The sequence below is a fragment of the Pseudophryne corroboree genome, chromosome 3 (genome assembly GCF_028390025.1).
Source record: "Pseudophryne corroboree isolate aPseCor3 chromosome 3, aPseCor3.hap2, whole genome shotgun sequence".
Lineage (NCBI taxonomy): Eukaryota > Metazoa > Chordata > Amphibia > Anura > Myobatrachidae > Pseudophryne > Pseudophryne corroboree.
In genome coordinates this window covers 403,302,210-403,316,657 of record NC_086446.1, presented here as the reverse complement: position 1 = coordinate 403,316,657, position 14,448 = coordinate 403,302,210, and the positions used below count along the sequence as shown (strand labels likewise).

Here is a 14,448-nt window from a genome sequence, read left to right as displayed (position 1 = left end):
TACTCTTGAAATAAATAAACAAAATATTTTACGCTAACCGTCGCACCCTTACCAGAATGTATCCCTTCAGAAACACCAAACACATAATTTTAGTAATTTATCGCATCAAACAGTTGAGAATTTAGACAAAAAAAACGTGGGATCCTCTAAAGACCCCACCTTGGTAAAGTAAGTTGACGAGGTAGGCTTGGTATATTAAGGGTTAATATCTATCACATAACGGTCCACTGGAGCAGCAAGATGCACTGCAACTGCACAGAACAACTGTTTAATACAGAACACTAATTAGAATTACTCTGATAGTTTTGTAAATGTTCCCTAAATAAACTGTTCTTGTTCTATGCCAAATGCCTCAATAGCTCCAGTGTTTCTGTCGCAAGCGCTACTTAACTTTTGTTACAGTCATATAATAGTTCTAACAGTAAGCCCTGCACGTCTTCTCACCAAATTGTGTTACAGTTATTGCAAATTATTCCACTTGCAAAATGCTTTCATAAATGTATACATTTATGAAGTTGGATTTCCTAGAACAAACATCAGTATTTACCTGCTGTGATTAGGAGGGAGCAGTGAGAGTCCATTATCCGCTCACACAGAGACTCGGCAGAAAACCCTGCAAACTGACATATAAAATGTGATAGGTTCAATAAAAGGAAAATAGAAATAGCAGCTCATTAACTTAATGCTTTACCTTTTTCTTATGCATTTCAAAGAAATTATGGATACAAATAAAACGAACATATGTGGGAATATTAATTCACTTTCACAGATAAATATACTGATGGAGGATCATAAAAGAGTGTACCCAAAAAAGGTGCGTTTCTCACAGCAAATTCACCCAAACTATTATTGTCCATCTGAGCTTATACTACTTTCTCAGAAGAAGATTCTTCAGCCCCCCACAAGCTAAGAGTATCACTTAGGCTATGTACACATTAGGACGACATTGCAAACCATGCAATGTCATACGCAACGGGATCTGTCATGCACTTGCCGATGTCGTGTATGCACTTGCCGATGTCGGCTGAGACGAGGGAGAGGAGCGGCCAAATGCAGTATGGCCCTCGTAAGCAATATCACACGTTCGACCTGCATGCAGGTCCGTCGTGTGATGATTGATATGACCCGCAGGAGCATGCATCGTATCCAGTATCGTGCATACACATTACAGAATATCACAACGAACTGGCCGATAACAGCCAGATTGTATGCGATATTGCATAGTGCGTACGCACCCTTAGATGACTTCATGCTTGCCAAGTCGAATATCATACCCACAAAGGGACCATTTTGTTTTTGTTGTGCCAAGTACGTCTAATGGCCTTAAACTGTTGATTTTGCAAAAATGTTTCTAGGAAAAACAAAAAAAGAGCACATATTCCACATTAATAAGACAAGCCTACCATGCCCCCCACATATTCCAATTTTCTGTTACTTAAATTATTTATAATGCATTGGCATACTTTCAGTACTTTACAATGCACAATGTATTTATACAATAGGTGGCACATAAACAGGTGTATTGAGGTGTACTGTGCACAGCGTGCTTTTGTATCGGTATGCTGACCGGTGGTCTCCTGACCGCCGGTCATGCATACCCAACCCAGCATTACATCTGCAAAGGCTGCTCTGTAAAGCAATACTGCGACACCCTACAAACCAATGTAAATAAACTTTCACTGTAGACACTTTAGTTGATAATGTAAGATTATGAACACTGTATAAACATACAGTATACAAGGAACTTGTCAGCTGAACAGGTGAAAGATAAAGTTAACCATGAACGGGCTGTGTAACAATTCTAGATTGCAGGTTTACTTTTTACCAAACCACACCTCCCTAATGTCAGGTCAGGATACTGTAGTCTAATGTCTGAACATGGTTTTATTCCCAATGTGTTTGTTTTTATGTTGCCCCACAGTAAGTACTTTCTTGCAGTATGTATGACATATGTATATGTATATACCACAAAGTTGTTTACAGTGACATCACAGAAACTGGCTGTGGATGGTCACACAATTGTAGCCTAGCATTCATGTGCTGTAATGTGAACCACTGTTTTAAACTTGATTTGTAATGGACAGAAGTTCCTTAGCTCTAGAAATATAAAAATATTCATTATATTTTAGCTAGCAACCAGCTAAAGTTAAGTAATAAAACACATATGGCTTATTTCTACATATTGGGGGTTATTCAGAGTTGTTAGCAAACCAATAAAGGTTAGCAATTGGGCAAAACCATGCTGCACTGCAGGTGGGGCAGATGTAACGTGTAGAGAAAGTTAGATTTGGGTGGGGTGTGTCCAAACGGAAATCTAAATTGCTGTGTAAAAATAAAGCAGTCAGTATTTATCATACACAGAAACAATATAACCCACCCAAATCTAAATCTCTGCACAGGTAACATCTGCCCCACCTGCAATGTAACATGGTTTTGCCCAATTGCTAACAACTCTGAATCACCCCCATTGTCCTCCTGTCCCTAGGATTTGGTCTCCCATCATAAGACCACAGAATAGTCATTCATTTACACAAAACAGTTTATTAACCTAAACCACTTGTATTTCTTTGTGTAATCATTATCTTATCTGGTTGTGTCACCTTGAATTTGGTTGAGCCCTTGGTCACATCCGAATTGTTCTTATGGGCCATGAGCACCTGCTGTATCTGTTCACTGACTTTGCCTAACTTCAGACCACACCTAAGAAAGTCTTCATTAGCTTATACTTGTCTGTGTAATTCAGCATGTCACAATGTGGTGGGATTCTATACCATGCCCTTATAATATTTAAGTTGTGTGCTCGGGTCATTCTGTTTTGCTGGAGTGTTTATTTCCAGTGCAAATATATGATGTGGATTGCAGTGTTTTTGTACCTACCTCGTTCTAATTAAATATATATATATATATATATATATATATATATATATATATATATATATATATATATATATACACACACATATACATATATATATATATATATATATATATATATATATATATATATATACACACACACACATACATACACACATAGATACACATACACACATATACACTGTATAAAAAAAAGACACCACTCACCACTATTGAGTGTACAGCCCCAATTCGAGCACATGCCAACATTGCCACCACCAGTTCTAGAACCATGGGCATGTAAATGGACACACGGTCTCCCTTCTTGACACCTATAGAAACAATATTATGTTATCAGTAGTTTTAAAAAACAGTAATTTAAACTTAAAAACAGATTCCAAACAGAAAACAAACATCATGGCAAGTAGGGATGTAAAGTTTAAAGCAGTGGTTCCCAAACGCACACTGTTAAGCTGGGTACACACTTGCATGATATTGTGCGCCTGAATCGGAATGACAAATAGTCTGTATCGTGCAGTATGTATGGCCGATTACGCACTCCTGCAGGTAGCATGCGAGAACATGTGATTGGCCGTGCTGCAATGCCAATCACACAACCTCGCATACGATGCATTGAATATTAATGAGGGACAGAACAGTGATATCTGCCCCGCATGTTTTGGCAATCTCCCGAGGTGCAGGAGAAAGGGTAATCGCCCTGCACATTGGCACGATTGCTGGTTGTACTAGTGTGTACCCAGCCTTAGGGTTTCTTAAGGACGGACTTTGGGATCCACTGGTTTAGAGCATCAATCTGTGCTCCTGGTTTACATGTGCCTAATTCTGTATGCTCTGACATGTGCTTTCACTGAAATTATTAAATTACCAAGTATGATCTTCTTAAACTGGGTTCACAATTTGGTAGATTGTCATTTGTTCCTATACTGTACATTACCAGATTTTCGTTCCAACCAGCCAGATTGGGCAGATAATCTTAAATTGTGTACTCAGTTTTAAAGGACCAGTATGGTATGAGACTTTTAACCCTGCTGGTGTGGGGTTGTTTAGATTCTTATGTCATTAAACTAATTTTGAGATGGGAGGTATAGTTTATATTTTATATGCAATAAAATGAGAGAAAGACATGATCCAATTCAGTTGCATACCTTGATCACGCAGAACATTGGCAAACTGGCACACTTTCTTCAGGAGTTCTGCATATGTGACAGATGTGGATTCTTCGGGCTCATTCCCTTCCCTGCAAGGCAAGTAATAACTTTATCATGGGAGCTCTCCTTAGAGCAGTCATTTGCTACCTGTGGCTCTTTCACTCACACATCACTCAGGGACCATGGATCATGAGAGCAGCTTTGCCTGAACACAACACAGGTACTATCCAGTCTCTTCTTCTAGAACTATTATAGATTTTCCAATTGTTCAGCACAAACAACTATTGTATGAGAGGATCTTCCTCCCGGAAGCATCAGTATTCGGATGTGGTATATCTTGTTTGACATTCAGTACGTACATCTACATGTACCACATCCGATTACTGAAGGCAGTTCTTTTCTCCTCTCATATAGTAATTCCTTGTGCACAACATTGAACATGTTACCATGTTTATAATAATCGATATTAGACATGCCGACATTCGTCATGTCCACACTGTTAAAATGTCGACAATGTTCTGTCTTAATGTTTTCATTAAGGCTAATTCTATTCTTAATGGAAATGTCAACATTGGGACGATGTTGACATTCTGTCAACATATTTAAGGTGCCAACATGCTGGCTGCATACCCAGTATTCAGGTTGCAACCACAGGTGGATTTACATTTTACATTATATGTTTATAATATAGCGCAACTTTTACTCCAAAATTATAGTGGAGATCCAACTTTTACAAAACGATGGTGTCCCGGGGTCGTGCTCTGCAGCCAATGACTATCCGGCTGAGACACACTGAGCCAATAGTATACAGATGCTATGTGCTGCAGTCAATATGATCTTGCCCTGTCTCTCCTTCCAACAGGTGGTGGAAATGTCACCCACTGTGCAAGAGCGGGACATTGGCACTTGTCATGTAGCAGTATCAGGACTGGGAAGAGAGCATGCCACCAGTGTTTGGCTCCCCCCAAGGATCATATAAGTGAGAAGTCTGCTAGAGCTGGCTGCCCTTGTTTCTCTTACCTGTAAATACTCAAACATCCTATAAAAGTGGTATAGCAGGCGTGAAGCAAAGGATACAGTATTTTAAATAAAAACAAAAATAGGATTTTAATTACCTACCGTTAAATCCTTTTCTCGTAGTCCGTAGAGAATGCTGGGGTCCACATTAGTACCATGGGGTATAAACGGGTCCACCAGGAGCCACTTGCACTTTAAGAGTTTGAGCGTGTGGGCTGGCTCCTCCCTCTATGCCCCTCCTACCAGATTCAATCTAGAAACTGTGCCCGAGGAGACAGACATCTTTAAGAGAAGGATTATACACAGATAGGAGCATCAAGCTAACGAGCTTGAAAAACTTCAGCAACAGCTGAAACATTATTTACCTAGTCATAATGCAGTACATAACTAACAAAGTTGTACTGAACCAGATAACAACTGCAGGAAAACGAAGCGCTGGGCGGGCGCCCAGCATCCTCTACGGACTGCGAGAAAAGGATTTACCGGTAGGTTATTAAAATCCTATTTTCTCTTACATCCTAGAGGATGCTGGGGTCCACATTAGTACCATGGGGATGTACCAAAGCTCCCAGAACGGGAGGGAGAACGCGGAGGCTCCTGCAAAACTGATTGGCCTCTGATGATCTGAGGTTCAGTCAAAGTATCGAACTTGTAGAACTTTGCAAACGTTTTCGACCCAGACCAAGTTGCTGCTCTGCAAAGTTGTAATGCCGAAACACCCCGGGCAGCCGCCCAGGAAGACCCCACCTTGTGAGTAGAGTGGGCCTTAACAGACTTAGGACACGGCAATCCCGTCGTAGAATGCGCATGCTGGATAGTGAACCTGATCCAGCAAGAGATAGTCTGCTTAGAAGCAGGACACCCAATTTTCTTGGGATCATATAGGACAAAAAGAGTCCGATTTTCTGTGACGAGCAGTCCTCTTCACATAGATCTTCAGAGCCCTTACCACATCTAAGGACTTAGATGAAATTGAGGAGTCAGTAGCAACTGGCACCACAATAGGTTGGTTGATATGAAATGCCAACACAACCTTCGGAAGAAACTGCTGATGTGCCCGGAGCTCAGCTCTATGTTCATGGAAGATCAAGTAGGGGCTCTTACAAGACAAAGCCCCCAACTCAGACACACGTCTAGCAGAAGCTAAGGCCAACAAAGTAACAGCCTTCCACGTAAGAAACTTGACCTCCACCTCTTGCAGAGGCTCAAACCAGTCAGACTGGAGAAACTGCAACACCACATTAAGATCCCATGGCGCCGTAGGCGGTACAAAGGGAGGCTGGATGTGCAGAACTCCCTTCAAAAAGGTCTGAACCTCAGGGAGGGCAGCCAATTGTTTCTGGAAGAAAATGGATAGGACCGAAATCTGGACCTTCACAGATCCCAACCTCAGGCCCATATCCACATCTGCCTGCAGGAAGAGGAGAAACCGTCCCAGTTGAAACTCCACCGTAGGAAACCTCTTGGACTCACACCAAGACACATATTTTTTCCAAATACAATGGTAATGTTTAGATGTTACTCCTTTCCTAGCCTGTATCAGGGAAGGAATAACTTTGTTCGGAATGCCCGTCCGAGCTAGTATCAGGCGCTCAACCTCCATGCCGTCAAACGTAGCCGTGGTAAGTACTGATAGGCGAACGGCCCCTGCTGCAGCAGGTCCTCTCGAAGAGGAAGGGGCCTCGGCTCTTCTTGTAGTAGATCCAGAAGGTCTGCGTACCAAGCCCTTCTCGGCCAGTCTGGAGCAATGAGGATCGCTTGAACTCGGGTTCTCCTTATGAGCTTTAGGATTCTTGGGATGAGTGGGAGTGGTGGAAACACGTACACCGACTGGAACACCCACGGAGACACCAGGGCGTCCACTGCCACTGCCTGTGGGTCCCTCGACCTGGAACAATAACGCTGAAGCTTCTTGTTGAGACGATGTCTATTTGGGGTAATCCCCAAAGGTCTGTTAGGTCTTTGAACACCTCCGGATGGAGACCCCATTCCCCCGGATGGAGACCGTGTCTGCTGAGGAAGTCTGCTTCCCAGTTGTCTACTCCCGGAATGAAGATTGCTGACAGCGCCAACGCGTGTTTTTCTGCCCTAAAGGAGGATTCTTGTTACCTCCGCCATGGCAGCTCTGCTCTTCGTTCTGCCCTGTCGGTTTATGTAAGCCACTGTTATGTTGTCCGACTGCACTTGAATGGCCCGATTTCTTAGAAGATGGGCCGCCTGGAGAAGATTGTTGTATACTGCTCTTAAGTCCAGAATGTTGATCGGAAGGCCGACTTCCAGAATTGACCACCTTCCTTGGAAGGTCTCCCCTTGAGTGACTGCGCCCCAGCCCCGGAGTCTTGCATCCATGGTTAGAAGGATCCAGTCCTGAATCCCGAACCTGCGGCCCTCCAAAAGGTGAGGCAGTTGGAGCCACCAGAGGAGCGAAATCCTGGCCTTTGGCGACAGATGAATTCTCAGGTGCATGTGCAGATGAGATCTGACCACTTGTCCAGGAGATCCAGTTGGAAGGAACGAGCATGAAACCTTCCGTACTGGAGAGCCTCGTAAGAGGCCACCATCTTTCCCAGAAGGCGAATGCATTGATGAACCGACACCCAGGCTGGCTTCAGGACATCCCGGACCATTGTTTGTTCACCAACGCTTTTTCCAGTGGAAGAAATACCCTCTGTACTTCCGTGTCGAGGATCATCCCCAGACAGGACAACCTCCTGGTTGGTTCCAAGTGTGATTTTAGAAGGTTCAGAAATCCAACCGTGGACACTGAGAAGATCAGTCGTGAGAGCAATGGACCGCAATAGTTTCTCCCTGGACGATACCTTTATCAGCAGATCGTCCAGATATGGAATGATGTTCACCCCCTGTCTGCGAAGCAGAACCATCATCTCTGCCATCACCTTGGTGAATACCCTCTGTGCCTTGAGAGGCAGAATGGCAGGGCCTGGAAATTACAGTCCAACAAGGCAAAGCGGAGATACGCCTGCTGCGGCAGCCAGATCGGAATGTGGAGGTACACATCCTTGATATCCAGGGATACCAGGAATTCCCCCCTCTTCCAGACTTGATATCACCGCTCTTAGAGACTTCATTTTGAACTTGAACTCCTTCAGAAAGAGGTTTAGCTTTAGGTTCAGAATGGGCCTGACCAAACCATCCGGGTTCGAATAGTAACCCTTGTTGTGCATATGAGGTGGTACGGGCACAATGACTTGTGACTCCACCAACTTCTGGACGGCAGCTTGTAGGACAGTCCTTGTCTGCCAGCAGAGCTGGTTAACCTAATTTGAAAAATCGGTGAGGGGGGAGATTTTTAAACTCCAGCCTGTATTCCTGGGACACAATATCTTGCACCCACGGATCCAGGCTGGACGACACCCAGACGTGACTGAACTGCCTGAGTCTCGCTTCCACCGGGCCCACCTCCGGGACAAGCAGTCCACCGTCATGCGGAGGACTTTGGTGTACCTGAAATAGGTTTCTGTTCCTGGGAACCTGCCGTAGCGGGTCTCTTGGAGTTGGGCCTACCGCCCCGAAAGACGGTGTTGGATGGCCTGGCTTTTCTGGGCTTCGTAGTCCGAAAGGGCTGTGATGTAGGTGAAGAAAACGGTTTCTTCGGAGCAGCTGAGGGAAGAAAGGGAGACTTACCCGCTGTAGCCATGGAAATCAACGCATCTAGCGCTTCCCTAAAGAGAGCCTGACCTGTATACGGTAGGGACTCCACACTTTTCCTGGATTCTGTGTCGGCAGACCATTGACGTAGCCACAGTCCTCGCCGCGCTGAGACCGACATGGAAGAAATTCCTGCAGCCATGGAACCCAGATCTTTCATGGATTCCACCAGAAATCCTGCTGAATCTTGAATGTTGCGCAAAAATAAGCCAACATCATCCTTATCCATAGTATCCAAATCTTCAAGTAAGGTGCCAGACTACTTTACTATAGCTTTGGCAATCCAAGCACTGGCAATAGTGGGACGCAGTATAGCCCCTGAAGCCGTGGACATGGATTTGAGCATATTATCAATCTTACGATCAGTCGGCTCTTTCAAGGCGGTAGATCCCGGAACAGGCAACACCACCTTTTTTGAAAGTCTGGATACTGACGCGTCAACAATAGGCGGGTTTTCCCATTTTTTCTTATCCTCAACAGGGAAAGAAAATGCCACCTAAACCCTCTTAGGGATCTGGAATTTTCTCTCAGGGTTTTCCCGAGCCTTTTCAAAAATGGCATTTCATTATTTTGACGCAGGGAAGGTTAGCGAGGCTTTCTTATTTTCAGTGAAGTAGGCCTCCTTAACCTGCTCAGGTGGTGTATTATTAATATTCAACACATCCCTAATAACCTCTATCATCAACTGCACCCCTTTAGCAAGAGATGCTGTACCCCATCATCACCGTCAGACTCTGTATCGGTGTCATCCTGCATAATTTGTGCTAAAGGACGCTTATGGGAGTACACAGCGGGGGGACCTGAGGTACCAGAACTGGGCCAGACTGCCATATTCTGCAGCACCTGGGTAGCAGATTCATTTTGTGCAACCCTCTGTGAAATCTGATAAATCATATTTTTGATAGAGGATAACCATTCCGGCTCCCTTGCTGGAATCTGTGCTAAATCATTACAATCCTAATTACATGGAATGGGATCATCTTGAGAGGACAAATCCTCTGCAGCATACGACATAAGAGTCCCTGAACATTGCTATTGGTGACCACAAACACTCCACATACACACAGGGGATACAGACAGAGTTTCTCCCCAAGAATGGCAAGAGAGACACAGAGATTGGAGCCAACCCACACACAACGCTTTTATACATATAAGGGAGACCCCTTATGAACGCGGACTGTGTACCTTAATAGGTTACACAGCCGTTTTGCAGCCTTCTCCCCCCTTCTACAACCCCCTGGTACCATGAGATTGCTGTGGAGGGACTTGCTTCTTTCCTGGACAGAGCTGTGCAGGCAGGAAAATGGCGCTGAACGATGCTGGGTTCGCTCTGAGAAGCTCCGCCCCCAAAATGGCGCTGTCTTCCCGCTCTTCATAGGATTATATTGGCCTGAGGATTGATGCTGGCTGAGATCCGGGGACCCCGACAGGCTGAGTGACCAGTGTAGGGTGCAGGCGCTGGCTCAGGGCACCCCTCACAGTGCCGCACAATGTACCGCTGAGTCTCCCGGAGTGCAGTTAATACTGCGCTCCTACCCTGATGCCGCCATCTTCACACCAGCCCCCCCGCTTGCTAGGGGGGTCGGTGTCTCACTCGCCACAATCTTCAGCTCTGCAAGGGGGTGGCGGCATGCTGCTGGGGTGAGCGATTCCCTGTGGCGGGGAACGATCTACCCCCTCTGGAGCTCAGTGTCCAGTCAGCGGAGACAGTGGTTTAGACCCCGCAGGGCGGACACTGCTCCCCCCCTAAGTCCCTCGCTGCAGGGAGGCTGTTGCCAGCAGCCTCCCTGTAAAACAATAAACTCTAAAAAAATAAATTTTTACTAAGGAAACTCTGGAGAGCTCCCCTAGCTGTAACCGGCTCCTCCGGGCACAATTTCTAAACTGAGTCTGGTAGGAGGGGCATAGAGGGAGGAGCCAGCCCACACTCTCAAAATGCCAATGGCTCCTGGTGGACCAGTCTATACCCCATGGTACTAATGTGGACCCCAGCATCCTCTAGGACGTAAGAGAAATAATATTATGTAGGATCACACTTTATACAGCATATCGGATTACACTACTGTTTTGGACAGTAACACAAAACATCGCAAAACATACCCAGAAAGACTAAAGGCCCGTACACACTGGTCGATGTATCGGCCGTTCTCTTGAACGGCCGATACATCGCGGGACCGTCGGCCAGTGTGTACGGGCGATACGTCTGTGAACTCCGTCGTTCACAGACGTATCGCGTCGGCCGCGCAGCACAGCCGACAGCCAATATATCCAACGATATATTGGCCCGTCGCTGTGTGTGTACGGGGCGGTCGTCCGACCGCCCGTACACATGCTGCGGCGGCCGGCGGTGATTGACAGGTGAACTGGGCGGGCGCGCCCAGTTCATGACGTCAGTCCCCCGACGGATCGGGCTGTGTGTATGCACAGCACACTGCCCGATCCGTACATAGATATATCTGCAGATCAATTGATCTGCAGATATATCTAATAGTGTGTACCCACCTTAAGAAATCTCAATATGTATAGTTTGGAGCAGAGAAGGGAAAGGGGGGACATGATAGAAACTTTCAAATATATCAAGGGTTTTAACAAAGTCCAGGAGGGAAACATTCTCCAAATGAAGAGAAGCAATAGGACACGAGGACATGCACTGAGACTGGAGGGGGGGGGGGGGGGAGGTTCAGGGGAAATTTGCGGAAAAATTATTTTGCAGAAAGGGTAGTGGACAAGTGGAATAGCCTCCCATCAGAGGTGGTAGAGGTTAAGACAGTAGAGCAATTTAAACACGCATGGGATAGACATAAGGATATCCTTACAAAGAAATAAGGATCAAATAAGGTTAGAGATAAAAATAATGTAAAAAAAAAAAAAAAAAAAAGGGGCAGACTAGATGGGCCAAGTGGTTCTTATCTGCCGACAAATTCTATGTTTCTATGATTTCGTAGAACTGATAAGAATGTCAGAAATATCTCTGTGATATTTATGCACTATATAATGAATAAAATAAATATTTAATATTATTAGTAATACCTTAAAAGTGGCAATCATTATCAATCATTGCCACTTTTAAAGGTATTACTAATAATATTAAATATTTATTTTATTCATTATATAGTGCATAAATATCACAGAGATATTTCTGACATTCTTATCAGTCCATGCCCCAGTAGAGCTTACAATCTATATTCCCTATCACATGGACAAACATATACACTAGGGTTAATTTTTTAGCCAGAAGCTTCTTAGACTAGCAGTGTGCTTTTGTGTTGTTGGAATGGAACCAGAGCACCAAGAGAAAACCCCCACAAATGTGAGAACATGCAAACTATATACAAATCGTGCAATGGTCAGGAATTTAACACTGCGCCAACTGTGCAGCCCACATTTTAAGCTGAACAATTGAAAAACTGCAAATGCGGATAATGAGGGAGGTGTGATGTTCATGGCATGTGGGACCCATGGCTTGCGTCTCCGCACAAAGGTAAATCCCCTGTTCCAAGAATAGAAATGTCATATCTGAACACGTTTACTTGCTATATATAGGCCAGAGATCAGATTTATATAGTTTGTTTGTTAAAACCAATACCCCTGAATTGCTGTCGATGGCAACAGCAAACACCCAAGGGAATAAAGAATATATAATCCAAATGGTCTATCAATTTGTTACAATTGTTATGATCATTTATAGCACAGCGCCTGTGCTTTCACAAAGTCTCAGTATTTACTAAGCAGAGCATAGTGACAGCAATGTAGACAATTATGTCAACAAAATAGACTTGCATACAGTACACTTGCACACCATAAACATATTTACTCTTTACCAACCAAAGTGTTACATGCATACATTATTTCTTGTCCTGAATGACATGTGCAGCATGGGTAAACACTGCCGTTATTATGTAAACAGTCATAAAACACTGCTCTGTACAATGACACAGTTACACTGCTCTGTATGGGATGCAGTCAATATACCGGCTGTCGGGATCCTGGCATTCAGGAAACGGACGCCAGAATCCAGACAGCCGGTAAAATACCGAAGCCCTGAATCCCGACAAATGCCAGGAATTCCCACTCGGTTGGAGAGTCCAAGCCACTAACTGACCAGGAATAGAACCTGTGGCGAGTGAAGCTAGCAGCCGGAAACAATGCGTGGACTCGCTGCCGGGATTCCGGACAACGGGATGCCGCTGTCGGTAACGGTTCTTGATGGTAACCCTACTAAAACCATGGCAATCAATGCAAGGCCGCAATGAACCATCCTTCTTGGCGACAAAGGAAAAGGCCCGCACCCACAGGTAACTTGGACGGATGGATAAAGCCCTTACTGAGGTTCTCCCGAATGTAGTTATTCATAGCCTCGGTTTCAGGCGGGGATAAGGCATATAACCAGCCTTTTGGATGCTTGGCATCCGGTACAGTTATCTAGTGGTGAGATGGGCTTCTTTGGGGTGGTTAGTTATAAAGGGACAAACACACAATTTAAGGTCCTGAAATGCAGTTACATAACCACCCTCTGGCCGGCAGATGTACATGTTATATGTGTGATCTACAGAAAACAGACAATTGGTAGGCTACTTTGTTGACTGCACAACAGCAGCAGCAAGCCAAACAATAGGAAGGTATTAAGCTGCATTACAAGAATGCTAAGGATTTGCTTGTAGCATTTAACTGGTATGTGTACACAGCAATACTAACAGGTAAATCCAGACAAAGGGGGTTATTCATGATAGATCGCATAAGCAATCCCCTACAATCGCAAACGCAGCATTTGCATTGCTATGGATTGCATTTTTAAAGCTGCTGCGAAGAGCTTTGCAATTGCAAGCCATGTTGAATGAGGGCCAAAATGAGAAATTTTTGACTGTGAACCCATTAGTTGAACAAATAAAGGGGCTAATTCATGTTGGATCGCAAACCGCGATCCAACCGGAATTTTTACGGTCACCCAGCGAAAGCATGTGCAGGGCACATCCTGCGACTGCATTTAGGTGGTCATTCCGAGTTGGTCGCTTGTTGCAGTTTTTTGCAACGCAGCGATTAGGTGGAAAATGCGCATGCGCATGGTACGCAGCGCGCATGTGCTAAGTTATTTAACACAAAACTTAGTAGATTTGCTGGTGTTCGTGCGGCACTTTTCAGTCGCTCTGCTGATCGGTGAGTGATTGACAGAAAAGGGGCGTTTCTGGGAGGTAACTGAGCGTTTTCCGGGAGTGTGCTAAAAACCGCTGGCGTGCCAGGGAAAAACGGGGAGTGGCTGGCCGAACGCAGGGCGTTTGTGACGTCAAACCAGGAACTAAACGGACTGAGGTGATCGCAATCTAGGAATAGGTCTGGAGCTACTCAAACTGCAGGAAATTATTTAGTAGCAGTTTTGCTACTCTTTCGTTCGCTATTCTGCTAAGCTAAGATACACTCCCAGAGGGCGGCAGCCTAGCGTTTGCAAGGCTGCTAAAAGCAGCTAGCGAGCTAACAACTCGGAATGAGGGCCTTAAATGAGGGCGCCCTGCAGAAGATGCGAACGCCTCTGCCTGTCAATTGGCAGAGGAGTTCGAGGAGCGGGGGTGTGGGGGCAGCAACGCTCCGTTTCCGAGGTGGAGACAGAGCGTTGCGGGGGAGTGTCTTAGAAATGGGGGCAGTGTTAATCCAACAGGGGGCGTGGCGTGGCCATGAACAGGGAGGCTGCGTGACATCACAGGCAACCTCTGCGATCACAAAAATGGTGGCGGGCCTCCTGCGG

The 14,448-nt window shown here is 45.1% G+C and overlaps 1 protein-coding gene across 2 annotated transcripts in view; it reads right to left on the bottom strand.

Moving 5' to 3' along the window:
- The window catches only part of ACSS2 (acyl-CoA synthetase short chain family member 2), a 114,125-nt gene that overhangs the window by 56,538 nt on the left and 43,139 nt on the right, over positions 1–14,448 (bottom strand). For both annotated transcript variants that reach the window (XM_063960138.1, XM_063960137.1), the window contains exons 3-5: positions 4,023–4,114; positions 3,085–3,188; positions 548–620 (exon numbers count right to left, since the gene is read on the bottom strand). In XM_063960138.1, the coding sequence (XP_063816208.1) occupies positions 548–620; positions 3,085–3,188; positions 4,023–4,114 (269 nt within the window). The remainder of the gene's footprint in view (positions 1–547; positions 621–3,084; positions 3,189–4,022; positions 4,115–14,448) is intronic.